The following is a 27,389-nucleotide window of genomic DNA, read 5'->3' on the forward strand; positions in this document are numbered from 1 at the left end:
TATGTATTGAGAAAGAAGAAAGATCTTGGGGCACCTGGGTAGTTCAGTTGGTTAAGCGTCCAACTCTTGATTTTGGCTCAGGTCATGATCTCACGGTTCCTGAGTTCAAGCCCTGAGTTGCTGATGGTGCAGAGCCTGCTTGGCATTCTCTCTCTCTCTCTCTCTCTCTCTCTCTCTCTCCCTCCCTGTCTGCCTCTCCCCACTTGCACAAGCATGTGCACACTCTCTCTCAAAATAGATAAACTTTAAATAATAATAAAAAGAAATATCTCAAATACACAACCTAATTTCACAACTTAAAGAACCAGAAAAAGAAAAACAAACTAATCCCAAAGCTAACAGAAGGAAGGAAATAATAAAAATTAGAGCAGAGATAAAGGAAATAGAGAACAGAAAAATAACAGAGTATCAACAAAACCATAAGCTGATTCTTTGAAAAGATCAATGAGACTGACCAACCTTTAACTAGACAGACTAAGGGAAAGAAAGAGAGAAGACTCAAGTTACTAAAATATGAAATGGAAGTGGGGGACATTACTACCCATTCTGAGAAATCAAAAGATTATTTTTAAAAAGTACATAAAAAAGTACATAAACACCTATATGCCAAGAACTTGGATGATCCAGACGAAATGGGCAAATTATACAAATGCAAAACCAACCAAGACTAAATTACAAAGAAATACAAAATCTGAACAGACCCAGAACTGACCAGACCTCTAAAGAGATTGAATCAATAACCCAAAATCTCTTTACAAAGAAAAAAGCCCCAGACCTGATGGCTTCACTGGTGAATTCTACTGAACACTTAGAGAAGAACCCTTGTGCACTGTTGGTGGGAATGTAAAATGGTGCAGCTACCGTGGGAAACACTATACAGGTTCCTCAAAACGATTAAACATATGGGGCGCCTGCGTGGCTCAGTCAGTTAACCATCCGACTCTCAATGCTCAGGTTCAGCTCAGGTCATGATCTCACGGTTTCATGAGCTCGAGACCCGCACCGGGCTCTGCACTGACAGGGTGGAGCCTGCTTGGGATTCTCTCTTTCTCCCTCTCTCTGTACGCCTCCCCCGCTCACGCTGTCTCTGTCTCAAACAAACAAAGAAACAAAAACCGATTAAGCACAGAATCACCATACGATCCAACAATTCCATTTCTGGGTATACACCCAAAAGAACCGAAAGCAGGGTCTGGAAGAGCTATTTGCACACCTGTGTTCATAGCAGGATTATTTCTAACAGCCGAAAGGTGGAAGCAAGAGCAATGTTACCTGGCCCCCCCAAAACATCCAGCACCCAGAAAATAGATACATTTGACACATGTGAATGATTACAGACAGACAAGCTCATCTTAGATTTAGACCCCTGGAACTTGACGCAATTATCTGGATCTGTTCTGACCAGGAGTTAAGTCTTTCCATAACGGGGACACAAGCATCTGTGAAAGCAGTCTGAGGAACCCCCAGCTGTGAGCTCGGTTCTGTGGTGACCACGTGCCATGGCATCTCGTGTCTAGAAGCTCCCCCCACCCCACCTGCTCAGCAGCAAGCCCACCCATGGCCCAGGGGCGTCTGACCCTTCATGCCTAACTAGTACCACTCGTGTTCTGACCCCAAGCATTGAAAGAAAAAAAACAGCCAATAGCATCTGGCAGGAATTTGGCACAGCAGGGCTTCTTCAAAAAGAACTAAAAGGGGGAACAAATGTGGAAAGGAAATGTGCTGAGGAAAGCAGCCTGTTTTGTGGGCAGGAGCTTGAGTCCCCTGAGGAGTGAAGAGGGGATGGAGGGGGGTGGGGTGGAGTTCACGTTCCAGGGAACTGTAATCGTTTTAATGAGCTCGTTACGCAAACAGAGCGGATAGAGTTACCCCAAGTGGGAGTTGTGAGAGGCACAAAGCCCCTGCATTTCATATTTCCTGAGCAGATGTCCAAAGCTGCAGCGGGATTTGGGTTGACTTCATGGCTTTGAGTTTTTATGTGTTAGGAAAGGATGCCCAAAAAGTCTCACTCAGATGTTGATGTCAGATCTGAAAGCAAACCTACTCGGGGCAATCTGGACTTGCACGAGTGCCCTTGAGTCAGCCTGCAAACACAACGAAGAAAAGGAATCTGACCGTACCTGATGTTGAGACAATGCCAAATCCATGTTTCGGGGAAGAAGGTCCTTTTCCTCTTCTCTGCTCTATGAAATTCGAAGAAGAAATGATTAAGTTTCCATGGGCGTAATGTAATTCTGCTACCTGGCAGGTTAACATCTACACAAGTAGAACGTTAACACGTTACTTCGTACCTGGAAAGGTTAACCTTCTACCCAGTTAGGGTGCAGTGTGTTAATTCTCTTGGCTGTCCATTAACATTCTACTTGATTAGGACGGAACGTGCTAACTCTTTTACCTGGCAGGGTTAACATTCTACTCGATTAGGACTAGTAGGAGTGAAGCATCAAAGGCTTGATAGAATCACCTTAAATCAACAGGCACTTCACATCCTGAGTTTAGAAGGGAAGAAGGGTCACAGGGACCATGCGTCACAGGGCAATACCCACGGAGACGTCTGCCAAGATAGACGAATGGACTGGTTTGTCGGAGCAAACAGCCAAAATCTCCATCAAGAGGGTGACTGGGTTAATCAAATGGTAGTACAATCGTGCAGTGGGATGTTACACGTCAGTCTAAAAGAGTGAGGTCAGTGCAGATATACTGATACGGATTGGTCTCTAAGGCTTATTGTTGACTTCAAAAAAGAAGGCACAGGGCCACCTGGGTGGCTCAGTCGCTTAAGTGCCCAGCTTCGGCTCAGGTCATGATCTCATGGTTTGTGGGTTCGAACCCCACGTCGGGCTCTGTGCTGATGGCTCGGAGCCTGGAGCTTGCTTGGGATTCTGTCTCTCCCTCTCTCTGCCCCTCCCCACTCACGTTCTATCTCTCCCTCTCTCTCAAAAATGAATAAACATTAAAAAAAAAAAAAGAAGGCACAGCACAGTACTATAGTATTCACTCATTGTTTAAAAAAAAAATCCTTGTATATGCATGGAAAATTTCTAGAAGGATCTCTAAGAAATTACTGGCCAAAAAGGGGAATGGAGGGTCTAGAGGTAGGAGAGAAACTTACATTAAATTATATAAACTCTCACACTGCTCGAAAAAAATTTAAATCACTGCATATGGTTAAGAAAAATATCTTGTCTTCAGAATACAGATGTACAGATGGGTTATCCAATTACAAAAAGATATGAACACTTGCTTTTGAAGGCATTTGTTATGCCTTTGTGCAGCAGGATTTACAACTGCCTTTGTGGTTTGGGGTTTCAGAAAATTACTTTCATATCCACTCCAGGCCAAGCTCTTGGGGGTCCTGCTACACGAGAGTGTCAGGACCCCCAAGGCACTATCTGGTGGGTGGAGGCCCAGAGGCCAGTGTTACACCTCCCTCACCAACCACATCCTAGAATACTGCCGTGTACCATATGGGGAGCCTGGTTTGCCCATGCTGTGATTTGGAGTTTGGAAACTAGGACCCTCCTGGGCCTGCCACACTCCTGCAAAGTGTGCGGCCCAGGCAGAAAGAACCCAGGAGAACAAGGTATCCAGGATCTCAGTCTAGGTAGAGAATGTGTGAAAGATGGAGAGGGCTTTTGGGGACAGGCTTGCCAGGGCTGGAGGTCTTCTCGGCCACTTCTGGCTTAGAACAAGGGCTGAGGGGTGTGGGGCCCACCCTCAGGGTCTCCAGAGAGACAAGATGCTGAGCCACTACCGACCACACTGATGCCAGCCCCAGCCCTTTGGTTCTGTGCCCTTCTTGGAGTGGGTGGGAGAGAGTAGAGCTAAGGCCTGCCTCCCTAGTCCCAACCCCTAAATCCAGACAGAATGGGAGCCAAGGTCTCCAGAACACTTCCCCTTCCCCAGCTGGCTGGTTGAGACCTGGGCTTGAGGAGGTAGTAAGAGAGGCATCAGACGAAGGGGTTGGGAGAGAAGAGAGGGGAGACAGGAAAGGATAGGAGAGACTCGGAGAAAACAACACCTCCTGTGAAACTAAGTTTCCATGACTCCAGGGACAAAACCACAAATCCAGGGGAGAAATGGGAACTCTTCTCTGTCTCAGTCATTGATAAGTTAGCAAACAGACAAACAAGAAGTGAGCAAGAGTATGGAGAATGTAGGCATCACCATCGATAGGCTTGACCTAAAGTATCCATAGAGAGCCCTGTACAGAATTGATGGGGGCTTAGATCTTCTTTTCAAGAAGACATGCACATTTACAAAAATTGGCCACATAAAAAGTCTTCAAAGTAAGAACAGGACAACAGATAACACGCAGACCATGTTCACTGGCCACAATGCATGTTTGCTACAAATTTATGAAAAACATTAAAAAATATTAATTAAAAAATATCAGTTGAAATTTTAAAAAGTGTCCACTTCTGCACAAGTCACAGCTCAAAAAGTTAGAACCTATTTGGAAAGAAGCAATAATGGAAACACTTCACAACACAACTCAGGTGCTGCCAAAGCAGCACTCTTAGGGAAATTCATGCCTTTCAAAAGGCTTAAATGTGCAGAGTTCAAATAAGAGACTGAGAAGTATTACTTGGTGTCCAACTTGAAAAGGCAGAGAATTGAAGGTGAAAAGGGAGGAGAGAGGAAAAGAACGAAGAAGAGAGAGATACTAGAAGGAAGTTTGTAAGCAAAGTCCCTGGGAGAGGGAGGACCAAGCCCCAGCTTCCCTCCCCACCCCAACCCTTCTGTTCCAGGCAGTTCTGCTCCTGAGGTGCCTTCCTTTCTCTGCACCCCCAATCCCGTGCACTCGGGTGTGGTCAGGAACTGGGGAGGCGGGCTGGCATGCTTGGTTCCCGGGGTCACTACTAGGTCAGTAGTGACTTTGTCCACCAGGGGACACTGGGACATTTTTGGTTGTAACAACTGGGAGAAAGGGGTGCTATTGGCAACAGGTGGGTGGAGGCCAGAGATGTTGCCCAACACCCAGCCGTGCATGGACAGCCCCACCACAGAGAATGATCCAGCCCCCAAAGACCACAGTATGAGGCGAGACAGCCCTACTCGACGTGGCAATTACCTGGGGGGTTGTCTGGAGGACCCTGCTGCTGCCAGGCTCCCCGTGTGGGGCTGGAAGGCAGGAACAGCCTCATCGGTGTATAGGCCGCCATCTTGTCGGTGGTTCAGGCTCACCAGGTCAGTCATCACCACCAGTCCCGTTTCCTAGGCAACAGACAGTGCCGTGGATGGGATGGCCCCAGCAGTTCCATCACTGTGGGGTTACCAGCCCAACATCCTCTGCTCTGGGCTTGGTGACACAGGCTGAGGAGATCATGGGGCCCAGTGACCACGTAAGATAGAGCAGAGGGGAGGCCAGCATATCTGTGGCTCAGGCACAAAAAGCCACATGTATGACTCCACGGATATGAAACATCCGGAACAGGTAAATCCATAGGGACAGAAAGTAGATTAGCAGTTGCCAGGGGTTGGGGGAGGGGGCACAGGGAGCCACTACTCATGGGGATGCGGTTTCCTTTCGAAGGGATGAAAGCATTCTAGAATTAAGACACAGGTGTCGGTGGCACAACACCGTGAATGCCCTAAATGCCGCTGAATTGTGCATTTTAGAATGGTTCGTTTTCTGTTTGTTCTGTTCATTGTGAATTTCACAATTAAAAAAAAAAATCAGGGGCGCCTGGGTGGCTCAGTCGGTTAAGCGGCCGACTTCAGCTCAGGTCACGATCTCACGGTCTGTGAGTTCGAGCCCCGCGTCGGGCTCTGGGCTGATGGCTCGGAGCCTGGAGCCTGCTTCCGATTCTGTGTCTCCCTCTCTCTCTGCCCCTCCCCCGTTCATGCTCTGTCTCTCTCTGTCTCAAAAATAAATAAAAAACGTTAAAAAAAAAAAAAATCAGTTGGCACCGTGCCTGATCTAGACCAGAGACAGACGGAGATCTGCAATTGTTACTGTTATGATCTCGACCACTGCGCTAAATACAGGGGGCAACTAGACTGCAGGAAAGCCCCACCCCAGACTGACCAGCTCTGCTTTGGGAATAAGGAGTATAAAGTCAGTGACTCAGACTCAGAAGCACCCCCCCGCCCCGCCCCTTAATTCCAAGAGCGGCCAGGGCCCAGCAGTTCAAACTGCCAGGCGTTCAACAAATGTGTAATTGAAACATCGTTTGTTCCAGTACAGACATAGATGTGCAGACAAATATATAGACAGATGTAGGCGTGTACTATTTTTTAGCTAATAGAGCAACGTGCTAATTGTGGGATCTACAGGCGGTGAGTATATAGGCATTTGTTCCTTTGTTCAACTTTTCTGTAGGTCTGAAAATTTCCCATAAAAAAAAAAAAACAAGAGGAAAAGGATGCGTTTTTAATGATTTTTATAATGGGGGGGGGGAAGAGCAGCCACAGATGGGCCGTGAATTCGAGTGGAGACCGCCAGCATGCTCATGGGGGCTGGCGGTATGATCTAGAATGATGCTTGTGTCTCCTGCACCCCCGGTAGCCCCCGGCGTCCGCAGCCCGGAAGGAGGGGGACGACGTGAGCCCCTTGAGAGCACGGCCGCCTGCTCCCAGCGTGATGGTTTTCCTCCCAGCAAAGCACCCTTACTACCTCTGCTCCATACCAAGTCCCAGTTATTGGTTGACACCCATAGCATTCTGCTCTGGTTGGCCTTGCAAATCAGGAGGGTCCGCTTATGAGCTTCCATTGGGGAGAATCAAACTAGTTCTGCCCCAATAAAAGTTTGGAAACCTCCACCCTGACCATCTCCGTATCTCGGAGTTCATTTGTTTCCAAGCGAGAGGAGTCTGGAAGGGGCGGTGGGTCTAAGACCATCTGTGCTTACGGCGAAGGCAGACCCGGAGTCCTTGGTGACGCCCCAGGGCCACGGGAAGATGGATGAACGCCTGCGTCGGGCTGCCAGTCCAGCCCACCAGAAGGACCCATCCTCCCGGGACACCCCGAAGGCATCAGAAACATCATACTGTTCCAATTCCCGGAAAACCTACAGGCAAAGGAGAACAGAGAGCAGTCAGCCGGAGGTTTCCTTTCAACCCAAACTGGCTCTCGGGGGTCTGGCTGCTCCTTCCGTGAATACCACTTCGAGACAATCTCAGGAGATGGGCGTTGGTGGCATTAGCCCATTCTAAAGATGGGCAGACTGGGGCTGGAAAGGTAGGACCTGTGGACAACGTTCTATTGCAAGAGTCTGATGAATTCGACTCTACGATCTTTCACTACAGCAATAAAGATTGGGTTCGATGGTGAGAGAAAGAATCTGGTTCACATGGGGGCTCTTCACTGACTGGAAAGGGAGAGACCCTCGTGGGGGTGCTGGAGCCTGGCACCAGAGGGCCCCACTCACCTGGGCCGGAGTCAGCTGAAACCCAGACCTGAGCAGGTAGACGCTCTTATCCACCGCAGTGACACACACACAGCTGCCCCTTGCAGCCCTGACCCGCAGGTCAACAACCTCCCCAGGCTGGGTCTCATTTGCTGAGTACGTCACTGAAACCTGGATCCGAACACAGCAGAGAGAGACCAGGAGCTCGGCCAGACTCTCCTGACTCACCCACCCACCCTCTCCGCCTGCCAAGGAGAACCGGTCTTGGCCAGCTCACTTGGGACCCTGGCCTTGCTGCCCAGGTGAGGACAAGGGCGGGAGGCAGAATGAAAGGAACAAGGCTGGTACAACTGGAACATTCTGCGCAGAGGAGGGGAGGGGAGAGATGGGGAGACAGGCACGGGCTGAGGGCATGCGGCAGCCAGCTTCAAAGGATGCAGGGAGAGGCGGCAGAAGGCTGAGCCCACTGCGGGGGACATGAGTGGTGTCCCTTAGATCTGGAACGCAGTAGGGACAGCTGACTGCTTTCCCTGCGTGCGATCGGTGGTGACTTCTGGAGGCGGTCCAGTAAAGATGCAACCTTGGCTGCAATCATTCCTGAAGGGTCCTGCCCGGGATACCATTTGGGAGCCCGAGCGGCAGCTGCGCACGGCCCGGCGCGGACACCCTGGAGCCCCCAGCTTTCGGTGGCGCTTGCCTGTCCCCACTCCCCTGATTGGCCCCCCACGTTCTACCTGGTTCTCAAAGAAGCTCTCCACAGCAAACTGGAGGCTGTCGGCGACGCCTTCTCCGTTCTCCCTGACGTAGAAGACCAGCAGGCGGCCAAGGGGGGCCATGCTGGGGGTCACGGCCAGCCGGAGAGAAGTCACACACACGTTGACCTCAGCTGCTGGGGCTGGAGGGGGCTCTAAGACAAGGCAAAGGTGGGGAGAGGCGTGAGGACCCAGCACCCCACGACGGGGCCACCAATGCCCCAGGTTGCCCTGGGGATGACCTGGGGGTGCAGCGTGGAGGTGCTGGCCCAGGGCAAGGGCTCCGTGGACACTTGCACCACCTAGAAGGGAAGGGAAGGCCCAAAAGGATGTGGGTGTGTGATTCCCAGAGCACCATTCAGGCCAGCAGTTCTCAACTAGGACCGTGCTGCCCCCCAGGGGGCAGTTTTGGCTGTCCCGACTTGGGAGTGCCGCGGGCATCTAGCGGGGTGGGGCCTTAGCGGGGTGGGGCGCCGGGGATGCTGCTCAGCCCCCTGCAGTGCACAGGACAGCGCCACCAATGGGAGAATGATCTGGCCCCAAACATCAGTAGTGCCGAGGGTGAGAAACTCTGCCTTCTCATGAGAGAGACCTTGACTTCCTGTGTATCTATCTATGCACCTATATCTCTATGAACTATGAATTAATCTATGAATCTGAGTGTAAATCTAAGTATTTAGGGATCTATCTGTGGATCTATCTATCCATAAATCCATCTATCTATCTATCTATCTATCTATTGATCTATCATCTATCTCTATTATCTACCTATCTTCCTATCTAATCTATCATATCTATCTATCTTCCTATCTATCTTCCTATCTATCTATCTATCTGATTCTCACCTACAGATGACTTCTCCTCAGGGACACTGCCAATGTCTGGAGACTTCTTAGGCATCGTACTGCCTGTGGATAGGTTGCTACTGGCACCGAATGGGTGGAGGCCGGGGATACGGCTCCATACCCCACTGCACACAGGACGGCCCCACCACAAATCGTCTGTCTTCAAGTGCCCCCAAGGCCCGGTTTGGGGATCCTGCTTCAGGCAGAAGGGCTGTGAAGGGGATGGGGCTGGGGAAGACCCAGGGGAGGTGACGGACATTGTAGTGAGCACACAGAGTCAAGGAGAGGAGGAGGGCTCCTAGTTGTGGTGGGGGGCGGGGGGGGGGTGACCTGGGCAGAGTCAGAGCGGCCACCGGCAGATGGCAACACAGTCCAGTGCGGGCCGGCGCAGGGGTCTAGCCTGTGGCTCGCCTCCCCCAGTCCCCTGCAGACAGGCGGTGAGGACACCCTCGAGAGGACGTCTCCACCCCCCCTGCGGCTGACCCCTGCCCATCCTCCTGGCCCGAGCCCCATCTCGCCTGGGACACACGCCCTCCGCCCTGAAGCAGGCACCTCTCCAGGCTGCGTCCTGCTCCCCCTTCCCGTCTGTCCCACCCCAGTGTCAGTGGGAACAGGGAACCCCAGCCTAATGGCCTGGCTCACCCGTCTCAAGAAGGTGCATTAAGCGAATCGGTTTCTCCGGGGCCGCCCGCCGGCTTCTCCGCTGGGTGAGGTGGGCGGGCTGCCGGCCCGAGAGCACGATGTTGCCCCGCGCGGCCACCTCGTAGTACAGAGTGAAGCTGCAAGGGCACGTGGACTTCACCGGGAAAAGCGCTTCCTCTCCGACCTGTGGGAGACACGCAGCACGGGGGGCCCTGCCTGGCACCCACGGCCCGGCACCCACGCCAGGCAGATGGCCGCTCTGGGGCCACAGGGAGGCTGGGATGGCTGCGGCAGGAGTGCTGGCCTCCCGGCAGAGAGCCGGGCATCCTGGCGCCGGCCGTTGTGCCCTGGGCGGCGGGGCAACTGTGCTAACAGCGTGGAGACTCTCGACGAGCTGACGGTGCAGGAACATGGCCCATGAGAGGTGTGGCCTTTGCCCCCCAGCTCCTGAGAGGCGATCTCCAAGCCTCTGAACTGTCCTGCCTGCCTGTCTCTGTTTACCTGAGGCCTCAGGCCACACCAGATACTGACAAGATGATTCGTGGGGGGCCGGGGGAGGGGTACAGGTCACACTCTGTCACTTTGACCTCTGGAGGGGCTGGGACTGAGGTCAGCTATGCAGGTGGTCGGCCAGGTCTGGGTTACTGACCCCTGGTAAAAACCCCAGACGCTCAGCATTCCTGGTCATACGCCTGGTAAGGGTCTAGCGTCCGGGACGTATAAAGAACTCTCACAACTCAGCAATGTACAGATGACTTTCTAAAACTTAAAAACAGCAGGGGAAGCCGGATGAAGGATATACAGGATCTCTCTGCACCGTCTGAGCAACGCTTCTGTAAATCTAAAATTATTCCAAAATTTGAAATTAGGAGCACCGGGGTGGCTCAGTCGGTTAAGCGCTCGACGCATCTGCAGTGCGGGTTATGATCTCAGGGTTCGTGCGTTCAAGCCCTGTGTTGGGCCCTGCGCTGACAGCACGGAGCCTGCTTGGGGTCCTCTCTCTCTCCCTCTCTCTCTGCCCCTTCCCCACTTGCACTCCCTCTCTCTCTCCCTCTCAAAATAAAGAAACTTTAAAATAAAATAAAATAAAATAAAATAAAATAAAATAAAATAAAATAAGATAAAATAAAAAGTATGAGGGGCGCTTGGGTGGCTCAGTCGGTTAATGGTCCAACTTTAGCTCAGGTCATGATCTCGAAGTTTGTGAGTTGGAACCCCGCACCAGGCTCTGTACTGACAGCCCAGGGCCTGGAGCCTCCTCTGGATTCTGTGTCACCCTCTCTCTCTGCCCTTCCCCCGCTCCTGCACGCTCTCTCTCTCTCATATGGACACAGAAGAGCCAAACGCAACATGGGTGGCCACGGATCCCGAATGAAATGCGCACATGCCCACGCGTGCACACGCGCTCACATATACACGTGCATGCACACAGCCGCACATTACTTGCACACGTGTGCACAAGACTGTGGGCGTTCACGCGCAAGATAGAAGAAGTCACATCCTGGGGACATCTTTGAAAATCTGAACACTGCCCGTGTTGAGTTAATGTAATTTTCTTAGATGTGACAATAGCTTTGAGGTCATGTTGAAGAATGTCCTGATTTTTAGGACGTATTATGCTCAAATATTTTAAGAGTGAAGCATCAGGATGTCTGTAACTCATTTTCAAATGCTGTAGCCAAAACAAAAGGGCTAAAGAAATAGGTGAGTTGATGGGGTGCCTGGGTGGCTCAGTCAGTTAAGCATCCGACTTCAGCTCAGGTCATGATCTCACAGTTTGTGAGTTCAAGCCCCACGCCAGGCTCTGCATGGACAGCTCAGAACCTGGAGCCCGCTTCATATTCTGTGTCTCCCTTTCTCTCTGCCCCTCCCCTGTGTGCTCTGTCTCTCTCTCTCTTTCAAAAACAAACATTAAAAAAATTGTTTTAATTGAAAAAAATAGATGGATAGATGGGTGGACAGGTGCCTTGGACAGGTGCGTGGATGGGTGAGTGGGTGGATGGATGGGCAGAGGGCTGCATAGGTGGACAAGTGGGCAGGTAAGTAGAAGGACAGATGGACAGAAGCAAAATGTGAATTCATAAATCTAGGTGAAAGGCATAGGATTATACTTTTTTTTTATGATTTCTAAGTTTGTAAATAGTCACCTTATAAAAAGGCACTGAAACAAAAGTCCCCTTCTGTTTCAGATGTTAGAGGGCAGAAAACGCATAACCTTCCTCTTCTCATGCACTAACCCCACAGCAACCCTAAAAGATAGGGGTGTCAAACCCATTTACAGAGCAGCAATCCCCCCTCCCCCGCCCTGCCTGGGCCTTCAAGCTGGAGGAAGGGGAAAGGGCCCTGACACAGAGCCCAGACTGGACCAAGCACGGCCACTCTTGCCTCAATGCCCTGAGGTTGCGCCCAGGGCCCCGGCGATGACAGTCGTGGGGGGGGGGGGGGGCTGGAGCCAGCTGACCCGACTCTGGCAGGATGGAGATGTCCCTCCAAGAGGAAAGTCCGAGTGGCTCAGCCAGGTCCTTGCCTAATGGGAACAGACGATCTCATCTGACTCTCTTATTCTCAAAACTCCCACAGTGGGCCACGAAGCCCCCAGAATGGGCCGCTCCGGCACCAGGATTCCTCTAAGCTGCATCCCAGGCACCCCCCCGCCTCCCCTGGCGGCCTTGGGCCTGAGCAGCGGCTGGTTTACGGGCCAGTAAGGCCTGGGAGCAATGCCGGGGAGCAGCTCACTCTGCAGCAGCCAGGCTCTGCCTGGGGCCTCTTGGTTAACGGAGTTAACAGGGTGCTTTACACTGTACACAAATGTGTATCTTATTTAATAGATGAGGGATAAGCAAACTACAGTTCATCCAAAGTGAAAGAAGCTGATGTAAAAAGACTACACGCTGTATGGGGTGCCTGGATGGCTCGGTGGATGGGGCACCCGACTTTGGCTCAGGTCCTGATTTCACGGGCTCATGGCTTTGAGCCCTACATCCGGCTCTGTGCTGACAGCTCAGAGCCTGGAGCCTGCTTCCGATGCTGTGTCTCCCTCTCTCTCCCTCTGCCCCCTCCCCCCACCCCTGCTCACGCTCTGTCTCTCTCTCCTTCAAACAGAAATAAACACTAAAAAAAGAAGGCCACACGTTGTACGATTCCAGCTACCACAGTCTCCCCTGCAGTTACCGCTGTCAACAGCCTTCTGGAAATGGGTGATCCTCCTTTTTTATTTTTTTAATGTTTATTATTTATTTTTGAGAGAGATAGAGAGAGACAGAGCGTAAGCAGGAGAGGGGCAGAGAGAAAGGGAGACACAGAATCCGAAGCAGGCTTCAGGCTCTGAGCTGTCAGCGCAGAGCCCGACGCGGGGCTCGAACCCACAAAACGTGAGATCATGACCTGAGCCGATGTCAGATGCTTAACCGACTGAGCCACCCAGGCGCCCCAGGTGATCCTCCTGATGTATCATCAGAAGGTCAGGTGCAGCCTAATGCTTTGTCACAACGCCTGCATCACTCACCTTGATGTGGGAAACAAAGGCAGACTGAGGGCGAGTCACAAATTAATAACCTACCCCCCCCCCCACACACACACACATAGGTGACATTCCTCAGGCACTCCTGGCCGCCCAAGAACAAAGGAAAGGGAAAAACCCATGGTTAACTGATAAGAGATCACAGTCATGCGGGCCCTGAGTCTCCATCAGTTTACAACTGTCTTAATAATTTACAAGGGGAAAAAGCAATTCTATCAATCGCCAGACTTCCAGGAACCTGTAGATTCCATTTCCTGGGACCCTGACACCACCCTACCCCCCTCCGCCAATAGGATAGAAAATCTTACACCATCAATCACTCCTCACAACTCCAGTGCAGCTCTTTCTGCCCAAGGGTCCTGTCCCCGTGCTTTAGGAAAACCACCTTTTTGCACCAAAGACGTCTCAAAGAATTCTTTCTTGGCCGTCGGCTCCGATCCCCAACACTCCGAACCACATCAACCTTACTTCATCTCCTCACGTAGACACTTTACTATCTCATGATCACAAGAAAGCAGGCTGGGTACAGTACAGTATATTTCGAGAGAGAAGGAACCACATCCCCGTGACTCTCACTACAGAATATTGTTACCGTGGTTCTATTTTATCATTATTGTTGTTAATTTTACTGCACCTAATTTATAAGTCAGTCTTTGTCATAGGCTTGTAGTATAGGAAAAAACAACACACGTAGGGTCTGGTACAATCCGGAGTGTTAGACGTCCACTGGGGATGTAGGGATGTATCCCCATGGATAAGGGAGGGGGGACTACCATATACATGTGATGGGAAAACAGCTATTTTGAGCTGCTGCTGGGGCATCTGACGGCCTGACAAAGCCCCTCACACCCGGAGTCTGGACATTTAGATAAGGACCCGAGCTTAGGATTCTGGCCGCAAGTTTCTGCTTCACTTTTCCCCAGGGGGCCTTTTGAAATAACCACATAGCACTGACCCCCCCCCCCCCTACAGCTATGACCTCGTCTCCAACCACCTTACAAGTAAAGGGTGCTTGCTGCCCGGCTGCCTGTCTCCTGCTCGCTTGTGACCTGGGACGGAGGACTGCCCTTCCCCCCACCCTTCACTTTGCACCCGCGCACCCCACTCTGGGATCTGTAAATAACTCTCACGGCTTGACTTCTTGTGTGTGTGTGTGTGTGTGTGTGTGTGTGTGTGTGTGTGTTGAAACTGTGCCTCCAATCAAAACAACCCCGGAGGTTTTCACTTCTCCCAACACAACATGACATTCTAGAAAAGGCCAAAGTACAAAGATGGTGAAAAGATCAGTGGTTGCCAGGGGGTAGCAGGGAAGGAGGGATGAACGAATAGGTAGGTGGAGTCCAGAGGATTTTTAGGGCAGTGAAACCATTCTGTATGATACTATAACACCAGAGACGCCTGGGTGGCTTAGTCAGTTAAGCACCTGACTTTGGCCCAGGCCATGATCTCATGGTTCAAGTTCAAGCCCCGCATCGGGCTCTCTGCTCTCAGCTTGGGATCCTCTGCCCCATCTCTCTCTGTCTCTCCCCCGATCCTGCCCCCCCAAAGATAAATACACTTAAAAAAATTGGGGTGCCCAGGTGGCTCAGTCGGTTAAGTGTCCGACTTTGGCTCAGGTCATGATCTCGCGGCTCATGGGTTCGAGCCCCGCATCAGGCTCTGAGCATTCAGCTCAGAGTCTGGAGCCTGCCTCAGATCCTGTGTCTCCCTTTCTGCCCCTCCCCCACTCACGCTCGGTCCCTCACTGTCTCTCAAAAACGAGTAAACATTAAAATAAATAAAACAAGAATAAAAAAGATACTACAACCCTGGGCACACGTCATCATACATTTGTCCAAACCCACAGAATCTGCAACACGAAGAGAGGACCTAACATACACTGCAGACCTTAGTTAATAACAACACATCCAACCTGGCTCATCAACTGTACGAGATGTGCTACCTTAATGCAGGCTGCTAATAACTGGGGACACTGCCTGCAGGGGTGAGGGGGCACAGAGGAACTCTCCTCCTTCTGCCCAATTTTTACAGATCCGTGTCTCCACACACATCTCCGCGAATCTTACTTAATCGGGATTGCTGAGTAACGGGGAAGAAGGAACACGAGACCCAGCTCTAGGTCCGTGGGGAAACCTCAGAGCCTGTGCACAAGAAGTACAAGCCCGCAGACAGGAGCCCTGATGGCCAAGTTTATGGTGGTAAACCCCGGGGCCACAGCCTAAATGTTCACCATAATTAAATTACGGGCATTCATTCCGAGGAATACGGCCTTGCTGGAGGGCCGGGGGCCAGGGGCCGGGGCATGCACACATCCCCTGGAGGTGTGTGGAGGGCACGCCTGAGCACCTTACCTGCAGGGGGCGGGCGGGGGGCTGCAGCTGCAGGTGGCACCGGCTGGGGGAGTACCAGCTGCTGAGAGAGAGGTAGCTGGGCAGGTACTGGGCCCCCACGGGCTTTCCATTGAGTGCCGTCACCTTGGTCTGAGGAAAAGAGGGTACTTGGTCAAGGCCTGGGTGCTCGGCCTAGGAAGGGGGTCCTTGGCGATGCTTCTGCCTGCCCTGGCCTGCGGCAAGACCCTCCCACGTCCCAATTCCCCTTTGGGGAACCCTCCCCCCGGCTCTCAGAGAATGGGGTCCAATGCGCTTTTGCCCCCCTCTCCCCGTTCCTCAGCTCCAGGAAGCGAGTGTCCGAGGCTGGTCACAGGGTGTTAGGGGGTGGCTCAAGACAGAGGCAGGTGACTCATGTGGCTGCCAAGAGACAGCTCTATCATGGACATACTAGGAAACCCTCCCCATGCCCCTGTCTCTCTCTCTCTCTCTCTCTCTCTCTCTCTCTCTCTCTCTTTCTCTGGCTTGCTAGTGACCCTGGTGGCTTCTTGGAGGGGATCACAGGCCTGACAGGACGGTCAGGAGATGGAGAGGCTGTGTGGGACAGCATCCCCGTGGCTCTGGAGCCTGCTCCTCCCTAAGCTCGAGCCCTGCCGCCCTGCGTGCACCAAGCCCTGGGTGGTTATACGGCTTTGCTCCTTTGGGCTTTGAGCTTTTTCCCTTCACTTGCCCCAACACAAGGGAGAGGCCAGAGGTGCAGTTCTAAGACTTCTGTGAGATCAAGAATAAAGAAGTTGGCCATGGGGCGCCTGGGTGGCTCAGTCAGTTAAGCGTCCGACTCTTGGGTTTTGGCTCAGGTCACGATCGCAGTTTGGTGAGTTCGAACCCTGCGTCGGGCTCCGTGCTGACCGTGTGGAGCGCGCTTGGGATTCTCTGTCTCCCTCTCTCTCTGCCCCTCCCCCACTTGCACTGTCTCTGTCTCTCTCAAAAGAAATAAACTTTAAAAAAAAAGGAGGGGGTGCGCCTGGGTGGCTCAACTGGTTAAGCGTCGACTTTGGCTCAGGTCATGATCTCACGGTTTGTGGGTTTGAGCCGCACATCAGGCTTTGTGCTGACAGCTCAGAGCCCGGAGCCTGCTTCAGATTCTGTGTGTGTGTGTCTCTCTCTCCCTTTTTCTGCTCCTCCCCAGCTCTCTCTCTCTCTCTCTCTCTCTCAAAAATGAGTAAATGTTAAAAAGAAAAAAAAGAAGTTAGCCCATTTTTGTCCCCGGTTTCTGGGAGGTAGCCTCCAAAGCCTGGAATTTTCCAAGTGATGAGAGTGTCTTTGTTATTTACGGTGCATCCTGAGGGTATAGGCCACCGAGCCGAATCAGGATGGGGCAAAGGGTTGGGGTTTTGAGACTTGTGATACCAGCCTAACCTCCAGGGAGGGAGGCGACTGGAACCGGAGTCTGTCACGGGGCCCGTGATTCACAGCTACTTTACGAACCCCGATGGACACCGTGGACACCGAAGCTTGAGAGAGCGCCCCCGGCCGGCCGTTCTCTGGGGGCACGGTCACACATCATGAGCCAGGAGGATGGTGTGTCCCAGGAACCCCAGAGGGACAGCTCAGGAAGCTTCAAATGTGGGACCCTCCCAGCTCTGGCCCCACACCTCTCTCTTTTTGGCTGGTGCTGATTTGCCACGCTGCTATAAAAAAAACTGTGATTGCAAGAGACACGCACTTCGAGTTATAAACTAAGTCCTGGGGATGGAATACCCAGCGGCCGTGACCGTAGTTAACAACACCGCAGTGTATACTTGAAAGTTGCTAAGAGTAGATCTCAAAATTTCTCGTCATAAAAAAAAATGCAGAACTAGGTGTGATGCTGGCTATGAATTACACGTATGGTGGTGTCTGTTTCACATGTGCAAATATGGACTTATGGTATACACCTGAAACTAACACAGTTACAAGTCAACTGTCCCTCATTTAAAAAATAATTGACTTGGGGCGCCTAGGTGGCTTAGTTAAGTGCCTGACTCTGGTTTCGGCTCAGGTCACCATCTCATAGTTCGTGAGTTCGAGCCCTGCATCGGGCTTGGGATTCTGTCTCCTCTCTCTCTCTGCCCCTCCCTGACTCGCACGCACACAGCTACTCTCTCAAAAATGAATAAACATTTTTAAAAGTTAAAAATAATTGATATTTACAATTAGCTTCCCTTTTTAAATTTTTATTATTTTTTTTTTAATGTTTATTTCTGAGAAAGAGAGACGGACAGACAGGCAGGGAAAGGGCAGAGAGAGAGGGAGGCACAGGATCCAAAGGAGGCTCCAGGCTCTGAGCTGTCAGCAGAGAGCCTGACACGGGGCTCGAACTCACACATTGAGAGATCATGACCTGAGCTGAAGTCAGTCCCTTAACTGACTGAGCCACCCAGGCGCCCCAAGTTTTGTTTTTAAATTTTTTTTTTTTCAACGTTTTTTATTTTATTTTGGGGACAGAGAGAGACAGAGCATGAACTGGGAAGGGGCAGAGAGAGAGGGAGACACAGAGTCGGAAACAGGCTCCAGGCTCCGAGCCATCAGCCCAGAGCCTGACGCGGGGCTCGAACTCACGGACCGCGAGATCGTGACCTGGCTGAAGTCGGACGCTTAACCGACTGCACCACCCAGGCGCCCCAAGTTTTGTTTTTAAAAGAATAATTACAGGGGCGCCTGGGTGGCGCAGTCGGTTAAGCATCCGACTTCAGCCAGGTCACGATCTCGCGGTCCGTGAGTTCGAGCCCCGCGTCAGGCTCTGGGCTGATGGCTCGGAGCCTGGAGCCTGTTTCCGATTCTGTGTCTCCCTCTCTCTCTGCCCCTCCCCCGTTCATGCTCTGTCTCTCTCTCTGTCCCAAAAATAAATAAAAAACGTTGAAAAAATAAAAAAAATAAAAAATAAAAATAAAAAATAAAAGAATAATTACAGACCTTTTCCTAAACAGTATTTGGTAACAGAAATAAAATATCTTCCTATTAAAGTGACATTTTGGGGAAAAGCTAATTTTTAAAAAAATTTTTAAGTTTACTTATTTTGAGAGAGAAACAGACAGACAGACAGAGAAAGCAAGCAGGATAGGGGCAGAAAGAGAGAGAAGCCCAAGCAGGCTCCACACTTGAACTCCTGAACCAGGAGGTCAAGACCTGAGCTCAAGTCAGGCGCTCAACCGACTGAGCCACCCAGGTGCCCCAGGAAAAGCTCATTTTTAGACATGTATCTATGAGAGAGAAAATTATTCAGCTAATTCTGGTATTTGTAGTCATCTCAGGGCTTTGCTGCTACTTAATTGCTAGACGACTAAATGGAAATAAAAGGGATGTCTTGCGATCATTAAGAAAAAGCTCATTGTAACCAGGAATTTGCAGCCCGCTGGATGGCCCGGAGAGCCCCAAGCTTGCAACTTCCATGCTTAAAAATCTTTAAGGACACGTTGCCCCACAGAGGACAGTCACCACAAGCGTCCTCGGCTCCCACCTACACATTTACTCTAAGCTGCCCCCACCCCTTCCCCGCCATCCGGCGTCCGTGGGGCTGTCACAGAGCCGGACGCCCTCTTCTGTCACTCCTGCTCCTCTCTTCCCTGACAATGGGACCCCGTGTCCTACCTTCATAGCTCCAGGCTTGGTGGCCTCTCTGTCATCACCTTCTGTCTGCCCACCTGTGCCCGCTCCCCACCCCCCGACCAGGTACCCTGTAATGTCACTGGAACAACTGTTGAGTTTCAAAAATCAGGCCACTCTGTCCCCCTGATGCTGCCTTCTGGGTAAACCCCAAGCACCCCTGTGAGGTGGGGGGCACCCCACCAGCTCCCTCCTCCACATCTTCCTGAATGGCTCAGCCTGGCTGGGCCCTGCAGGACCCAGTTACACTATGATCGAGGGCCTCTGGGCCTCTGCACATGCTGTTCCACCCTCCTAGAAGCAGTCTGGATGACCCTCCCCAAGGTCAGGAGTCCACATGGTGGGATCCCTTTGGGAAAGCCTCCTTCAGCATGACAGCAAGGAAGCTTCGCCTCTCCTTGACTCCTGTCTTGCCTTGGGCTCTCCCCCGGTCAAACTCCCTGTCAAAGACCATAAACTCCCTCAGGGAAGCAGCAGGCCACAGTTCCACTGAGCTCGTGCCCAAGCATAAATCAGGGAAGGCACCAAGGCTGTGCCTTGTGGCTGAATGACAAAGGTCCAGGCAACTCACCCACCTCCAGCCACACGTGTTGGGCCGACATGGGGATGAAGGGGATCTCAAACCCCACCAGCCCTCCCCGGGACACAGATTCAGTGGTGTAGATGTTGTCCTTCGAGGTCAGCTCTGCCCTGATCTGGACCGTCACCCCCTCGGCCGGGCTGCCGTCTGGGTAGGACAGCTCCACCTGGAAGGGGACCACCAAAGATTCAACACAGGCAAGGCAGTACCACTCCCCAGACGGATCTACAGACTCGACCCAATCCCCCACCAGAATCCCAGCCAACTTCTTTGCAGAAATCGACAAGCTGTTGCTAAAATTCACAGGGAAATAACCAAATAACCAAAACAACCAGGAAAAAGAGGAACCGAGAAGAACTCATATCTCCTAGTTTCAAAACTGTGAAGCTACAGTAATCAAGACTGGCCTAGGAGAGACATGGCGATCAATGGTATGGAATTGAGAGTCCAGGAATAAACCCACACATCCGTGGCAAATTGGTTTTCAACAAGCGTGCCAAGACCATTCAATTGGAAGAGAACAATTTCCTCAACAAAAGGTGCTGGGAAGCCTGGACGCCCACATGCCAAAGAATGAAATCGAACCCCTACCTCACACCATCTGCAAAAGTTAAAAATGGATCATAGGGGCACATGGGTGGTTCAGTCGGTTAAGCATCCGACTCTTGGTTTCAGCTCAGGTCATGATTTTGAGGTTTTGTGGATTTGAGCCCCGAGTCAGGCTCTGCGCTGACAGCATGGAGTTGGCTTGGGGATTCTCTCTCTCCCTCTCTCTCGCTCTCTGCCCCTCCCCCACTCACACTAAATGTCCCCCTCAAAATAAATAAACTTAAACAACTAAAAAAAAAAAAAAAAAGATCATAGACCTGAAGTTAAGAGCTGGAACTCTGAAACACTTAGAAGATGGAGGGTTGGGCGGGGGAGGCCAGGAGAGGAGGACCTTCACGACCTTGGACTTGACCAAGAAGTCACAAGGTACAAGTTACCACGGGCTGGCTGTTAGCCTGGTGCCACGTGGTGTGGAAAAAGAACGAGCAAAGGCTATTTATTCACAGCTTGCTGCAGCCAGGGAGTCAAAGCCGCCATCACTTGTGTTTGGCAGAGACTCAGGTGCAGGTGAAGCGGGAAAGCCTTGTAGAGAAGCAGGGAGGGCTTCAGGTGTGCCTCTGTTGAAGGCTATAGCTGTGGGGAAGCTGTGGGGGCTAACTAGAAGTGGGGTATCCTAGACAATCGGTTAGGAGAGCGTACAGGGACTCAGTATCTCTCCAATGTGCGGATCTGATCTATTCTATTCTATTCTATTCTATTCTATTCTATTCTATTCTATTCCATTCCACTGCATTTTAGAGACAGTGCACAGATGCCCAAGTAGGGGAGAGGCGCAGAGGGAAAGAGACAGAGGATCTTAAGCAATCTCCATGCTCAGCGTGGAATCCAAAGAGAGGCTCGATCCCACGACCCTGGGACCATGACCTGAGCTGAAATCAAGAGTCGGACACTTAGCTGACTGAGCCACCCAAGTGCCCCGGCACTCTCAATTCTGTCCCATTGGTCTCCAGGTACAAATTACCGTGTACGAATCACCACATGCTGGCCACTGGCCACTGGCCTGGTGCCACGCTGGGGGAGGAACAGAACGGGTAATGCTATCAACAGTTCCGTGTGATGCTCAGACCTCATTCAGATGTAGAAGAGGCAGTCGGAACGAGGGGTTCAGAAGACAGGGATGGTGTGAAAGAAATATGGCCAGTGGGCCCTGAAGGACCCTAGAGTAGCCCCTCGACCGTGCAGGTATTTGGTGACAGAGTGACAGGGGCTTCGGCCGGCACGATCCCCATTTACAGCTCTGTTCTTTAATGCAGATGGTGGATAATTTCTCAGTGGTCCCTGAAATGCTCCCTTTCGTTGATCTGACAGCCCGAGCCTCTTCTTCAGGCACATTCTGACCCTGCACGTTGGGCTTTAGCTTCTCCTCAAGCTGGGACCCTCAAAGCCAGGGGCGCACAGGCCGTGTCTCTGTGATTGCGCCTGAGGGGCTGGGATCCGGCACAGACAGAAGGGAGGTCTCGGAGCAGAGCAGGAGTAGCAGGCCACAGCATGAGGACACCGGGATCCTGTGAGTGACCCACAGAAGGTTAGAGGGGCCAGCGATGTGGGCGGTGGGCAGAGCTGTGGTCAGGGGTGCAGCCAGCTTCCTCTGGGGTGACACTAGGCTCCACTGGCCTTGGCCCCCTGGGACACAAATGCCCAGTTCAGCAATTAGGATAAGGATCTCGGGTTTCTGGTCACCTAAAACTTGACTGTGTATAAGAATGGCATGATGGGTGGGCAGGAGGTGGGGGCCTATTCAAATTGCCACATTTGGGGCACCTGGGTGGCTCAGTTGGTTATGCATCCGACTTCAGCTCAGGTCATGATCTTGCGGTTCATGAGCTTGAGCCCCACATCAGATTCTGTGCTGACAGCTCAGAGCCTGGAGCCCGCTTCGGATTCTGGGTCTCCCTCTCTCTCTGCCCCTCACTCCCCTTAAAAATAAGTAAACATTAAAGAAAACACACACATACACACAAAACGCCACTTTCCCCCAGGAGATCGAATCAGTCTGTCTCAGGGACAGGAGATCTGCCTTTTGGGGCATTCCCTTGGATATTAGTTCATCCAGAAATAAGTCGACCCAAATAGGAAAGGCATTGCCTGAGAGAAACCGAATGAATGGCTTTACAACGCCTTGGTTTAACGCTGTAGATACACGAATGTCTATCTACGTCCACTAAAGCAGACCATCCTTTTAGGTGGAGCAAAATGCCCAGTCCCCTCACCCTGGGCCCAGTACCAGCTCTTGCCACAGTCAGCAGAGGAGGCCCTGGTCCCCAGACAGCAAAGGTTATACAATGTAATTAAAGGACACCGTCCTCCGCAGAGTCACCGTGATGGGACCCACTGCCGTGGATTCTCGGTGGTCCTCGGGGGGCGGGGGGGCTGGGGCGGGAGGTGGTGCGGAGCCTGCGCCCTCAGACGGCCCCTGCTGGGCTCTATCCCTAGCGCTTACCTTTCCCACGTAGGACAGGCCAGGCTTGAACTGCTTCCTGGTGTCCTTGGAGTAGCGGACATCCACCAGCTGCCTCTGGACAGGAGTGGAATCATCAAAGGCCACCTGCTGGCTCCCGTCCACACTGACCACCGTGGCCCAGATGCTGACGGTGCCCCGGAAGTGCTCGGGGACATCGGCTGGGATCATGTCCTTCACGCAGATGTCGAAGTCCTGGGAGCCGTGGATCTGGAGGCAGGAAACGCCCAGAACGTGCTCACTCGGGGTCAGAGTGGTTTCAGTGAACGACTCTCAAAAACACATGTGAAGTCCAGGACTCTCCAGCCGCTTGGAGGCCCAGGGGGTCACTGGATCCCTTGTTGGATATGCAATATGACCCAGGGAGGAAGGGCATCGGTCCCACCAGGCAGAGGAGGTGAAGGCTTCTGTAGTAAGTTGCTCACCCTCCCACAGACAGCAGGACAGGGATTTGAACCAAGTCGCCCCCACTTTGGAGCACTCGCTCCCGCTCCTGGGGCACAGAACGCTCCCATTCACCCCCTACCCCAGGACCCAGCCAGGAGCCGGGCGAGTAAGTCCATCCAGGAACAGCTTTGGAGTACATTACTCAGCAAACCAGACAATTAAGGCTAGGGCACCACAGCCTGCGGGGAGGACAGGGTTCAGTGCCGGAGGCCCCTGCAGAGACAGAGGATCCCCAGGATGTGTGTGCACGTACGGGGCGGCACGCTCACAACTGAGCCAGGTTATAAAACTTTACACGCACGGGAGTGTGAAATCATGCAGCCGCCTTGGAAAACAGTCTGGGAGTTTCAAATGGCTAAACATAGCTACCACTGAATCTACAAATGGGTAACAGGTTGGCCAGACCACATAGAAAAATGGCCAACCCATTGCCTATACACCAGCCTTGTAGAAAGTCTGACCCCCAGGAAGAAGCCAAACCCCCATAACAACCAGCCCCACACGGCCAGGACTTGATTAACCACGGGCAGCTTCTCTGATTTTTTTTTGCCCCTACTTCTTGTCTTTTTTTAATTTTTTAAAAAATGTTTATTTCTTTCTGAGAGACACAGAGCATGAGCAGGGGAGAGGCAGAGAGAGAGGGAGACACAGAATCGGAAGCAGGCTCCAGGCTCTGAGCTGTCAGCACAGAGCCCGACGCGGGGCTCGAACCCACAAAACGTGAGATCATGACCTGAGCTAAAGTGGGACGCTTAACCGGCTGAGCCACCCAGCCGGCTGCCCCTACTTCTTTGAACGAACTGAGAAAGCCACACATGCACCCCTAACCAATCTCACCGGATGCTCCCGTTCTAGTCAGGTGGTGACAGCTTCCCCCAAACACCCACAGCCTCCAACCGGGGCACACGCGAAACCCTCCCTGTTTCTCACGACCAAGCGTCAAGCCTGCCAAACGCAGGTGATGGCGGCTGACTCCCTTGCTACAGCAAGCTCCGAATCAACGGCCTCTGCACGTTCTTACTCAGGTGGCTTCTTTATTTAATTCCATACCACACGACCTAGGGACGCCACATCCAAGAGAAATGAACACGGGCCAGCCCCACAAAAACCTGGACGCGAGCGTTCAGAGCAGCAGCAGCGGTAATAGCCGAAAAGTGGAAAACAATTCAGATGGCCATCGCCGGGCAAACGGATAAACAAAATGTGGTCCCTCTGCATGATGGAATATTACTCGGCCACAGAAAGGAATGAAGCCCTGACACGCGCTACACTGTAGATGCACCTTGAAAACATCGTGCTGGGGGGTAAGAAGCCAGACGCTGAGACCATATAGTGTGTGATTCCATGTGTACGGAACGTCCAAAATGAACGCCCAAAATCCATAGAGACAGAAAGCAGATCTGTGGTTGCCCAGGGCTGGGGGTGGAAAGAGATTAATCACAAAAGGGCATGAGGGATTTGGGGAGGATGGTGGAGATTATCCTAAAACTGGGCTGTGGCAACTGTTGCACACTCTGAATATGCCCCCAACCCCCAAATCCTACATTCTATAAGAATATTTGAATCGTATGGTATGTGAATTGTATCTCAATGAAACTATTTTGGGGAGGGGCGCCTGGGTGGCTCAGTCAGTTAAACGTCTGACTCTTGGTTTCGGCTCAGGTCATGATCTCACGGTTTGTGGCTTCGAGCCCCACATTAGGCTCCGTGCTGACAGCACGGAGCCTGCTTGGGGTTCTCTCTCTCCCTCTCTCTCTCTGCCCTCCTCCCGCTCACTCTCTCTCTCTCTCTCTCTCTCAAAAATGAATAAGTAAACTTAAAAAAAAAAAATAAGGGACGCCTGGGTGGCTCAGTCGGTTAAGTGTCCGACTTCAGCTCAGGTCATGATCTCAGTTTGTGGGTTCGAGCCCCGCGTCGGGCTCTGTACTGGTGGTGCAGGACCTGCTTGGGACTCTCTAGCCCTCTCTCTCTCTCTGCCCCTTCCCCACTGGTGCCCTCCCTCTCTCAATAAATAAATAAACTTAAAAAAAAAAAAGAAAGTAAAATAAACTGAACGATCACGGAGCTGAAGCCTTCCCTGCAGGAAGGGATCCATTGGCTAAGCGGCCCTGGGGCCCCTGCTCCTTACCTTGGTGGTTCTGAGGACGGGGCGCCCCACCTCCTGGCTGTAGTACCCCACACCATTTACAGTCATATTGATCATCAAGGTCCCCGAGACAGGTTTCCCAAAGGTATACCTGGAACAAAAGGATAAAGGGAGTTAATTTCACACAGAGCAGCAGGAGAGGGTCGGTCTCAGGAAGACCAAGCCCCCCGTGTCGTGGCCACTGGTATGGCAGCTGATACAGGGCTCCTTCGCCCTCCTACATTCTCTGCTTACAGCCCTTTCCACAACCCAGAGCCAGGAGAGATAATGTCAGGGGCCTACAGTCCTCTGCCCCAAGATTTATGTTTGAGAGAAAAAGAGACCAAGGGTCAGAGAGGAACTCTGAACCCAAGAGCAGGAGGGTATGTGAGACGACCACAGGGCCTGGCCAACTTGTTGGGGCAGGACAGTACAGGGGAGCAAACAGCCGTGGGCACCAGGGAAGCCCGGGTCTCAGAGCCCTGGTGAGTGCAGTTCTGAACCAAGGCTCTGACTTCTCTGAGTCTTGGTTTCCTCACCCAGAGAACGGGAATAAACCTATCCTCTCAGAGATGCTGGTAAAACTTACACATATCTTTGTCATGCCCTATGCAGAGGGGACACCTGCTTACAGGGGCACAGGAGCAAGAGGGACGATCACAGCGAATAACAAAAATAATGCCAGGCACTTTGATGGTATTTTCTAGACTATTAAAAAAATGTGTGTGTCTCCCACACATCCTTGGACTGTATTTTTTTTTTTAATTGTATTTAAGGAGAGTTGACAACATCCTTGGGTTTTAAACACACCCAGCTGGGGAACCTGGCGGGCTCCGTCAGTAAAGCGTGTGACTCTTGATCTCAGGGTGGTGAGTTCGAGCCCCACGTTTGGGGTAGAGATTACTTCACACACACACACACACACACACACACACACACACACAGCTGGAGGAGAGGAGGGCAGGAGAACCGCCTCAGCCACAACCTCTGGCAGGTGGCAGAGCTCAGCGGGAACACAAGGCTGGGTGGGCTCTCCCTCAGAGCCCCCAAAAGGGACAGTGTCTCTGGACACCCTCTGGTCGACGCCCACTTTGGACCTGGTCACCAATCTGGTCATTAGACAGGCAACCCCTTCAAGAAATCCCTTGTGGGTCAGCCCACTCACTGTGGGTGCTGTCTGCAAGGAAGAGGGAGTCCCTGGAAGGGGTCCCTGGGGGTCTCCCCCCAGGAGGAGGGGGAGGATACCTGAGGGAGGAGGGGCATGCCTGTAGGGGATGTCCCAGGGAGGGGCATGTCATGGGGGCGTGTCCCAGGGAGGGGCCTGCGGTGGGGGCGTGTCCTGGGCGTGTTTCCCCGCCCCCAGGGGGAGGGGCTTACCCATGCTGACCACCTCTTCCTCACCTGGCCCTCACGGTGCCCTTCTCGCATGTGTCCAGGTCCCGGATATACCGGGGCGGGTCAATAAGGAGCTCAAATTTTGGCAACACTGGAAGGAGAGAGCAGAGAAGAGGGAAGGGCGGGTTCCACCGCTGGGGTGGCCTCAGAAAGTACTGGAGGTGTTGGAGGCGTTAACAGCAAAGCCGCAGCCCCCGCCACGGAGCAGCCAACCCCACAGAAATACACACCACCCTTCGCTGAATAAGGGCAGCATTCTGGGGATTTTGCTGACCCACCTCTATTTCCTATTTTCGGAGAGACCCACACCCCTTTTTTCTCAGGAGGTCCACATCTCATCACTTTTAGGCCACATGCTCTGAATGCAGCCCAGCCCAGAAGCGCCCAAGTGGCCAGGTCCTAGACCAACTAGGGGTGGCTGGAGAGTGCTTGCAGCTGGAGGGGTTCTCTGCTTCACGACTCAGCCTTGGGAGCATCCAGCCATCTGGTCACCCTGTGCAGCTTGGGGAGCAAGGGAGCAGCCCAGAGGAAACGTAAAGACCCTGGTCCTTCGAGCTTGTTACACAAGGCGAGAAATGCCTTTCCTCGGGAAAACAATGAAAGAACCAAAAGAAGTGGACTTAAAAGGGAAGGAAATTTGGGGCGCCTGGGTGGTTCAGTTGGTTGAGCATCCCTCCAACTCTTGATTTCGG

The 27,389-nt window shown here is 52.3% G+C and overlaps 1 protein-coding gene across 6 annotated transcripts in view; it reads right to left on the reverse strand.

Annotated features, from left to right (window-relative positions):
* The window catches only part of CPAMD8 (C3 and PZP like alpha-2-macroglobulin domain containing 8), an 82,406-nt gene that overhangs the window by 43,531 nt on the left and 11,486 nt on the right, over positions 1–27,389 (reverse strand). For 4 of the 6 annotated variants that reach the window (XM_042978502.1, XM_042978503.1, XM_042978506.1 and 1 more), the window contains exons 9-19: positions 26,704–26,788; positions 25,306–25,414; positions 22,713–22,940; positions 19,659–19,829; positions 15,463–15,591; positions 9,592–9,775; positions 8,087–8,259; positions 7,374–7,523; positions 6,855–7,013; positions 5,075–5,217; positions 2,121–2,183 (exon numbers count right to left, since the gene is read on the reverse strand). In XM_042978502.1, the coding sequence (XP_042834436.1) occupies positions 2,121–2,183; positions 5,075–5,217; positions 6,855–7,013; positions 7,374–7,523; positions 8,087–8,259; positions 9,592–9,775; positions 15,463–15,591; positions 19,659–19,829; positions 22,713–22,940; positions 25,306–25,414; positions 26,704–26,788 (1,594 nt within the window). The remainder of the gene's footprint in view (positions 1–2,120; positions 2,184–5,074; positions 5,218–6,854; positions 7,014–7,373; positions 7,524–8,086; positions 8,260–9,591; positions 9,776–15,462; positions 15,592–19,658; positions 19,830–22,712; positions 22,941–25,305; positions 25,415–26,703; positions 26,789–27,389) is intronic. The other 2 variants (XM_042978505.1, XM_042978504.1) reach the window with 2 other exon arrangements.

The sequence above is a fragment of the Panthera tigris genome, chromosome A2 (assembly GCF_018350195.1).
Source record: "Panthera tigris isolate Pti1 chromosome A2, P.tigris_Pti1_mat1.1, whole genome shotgun sequence".
Taxonomy (NCBI): domain Eukaryota; kingdom Metazoa; phylum Chordata; class Mammalia; order Carnivora; family Felidae; genus Panthera; species Panthera tigris.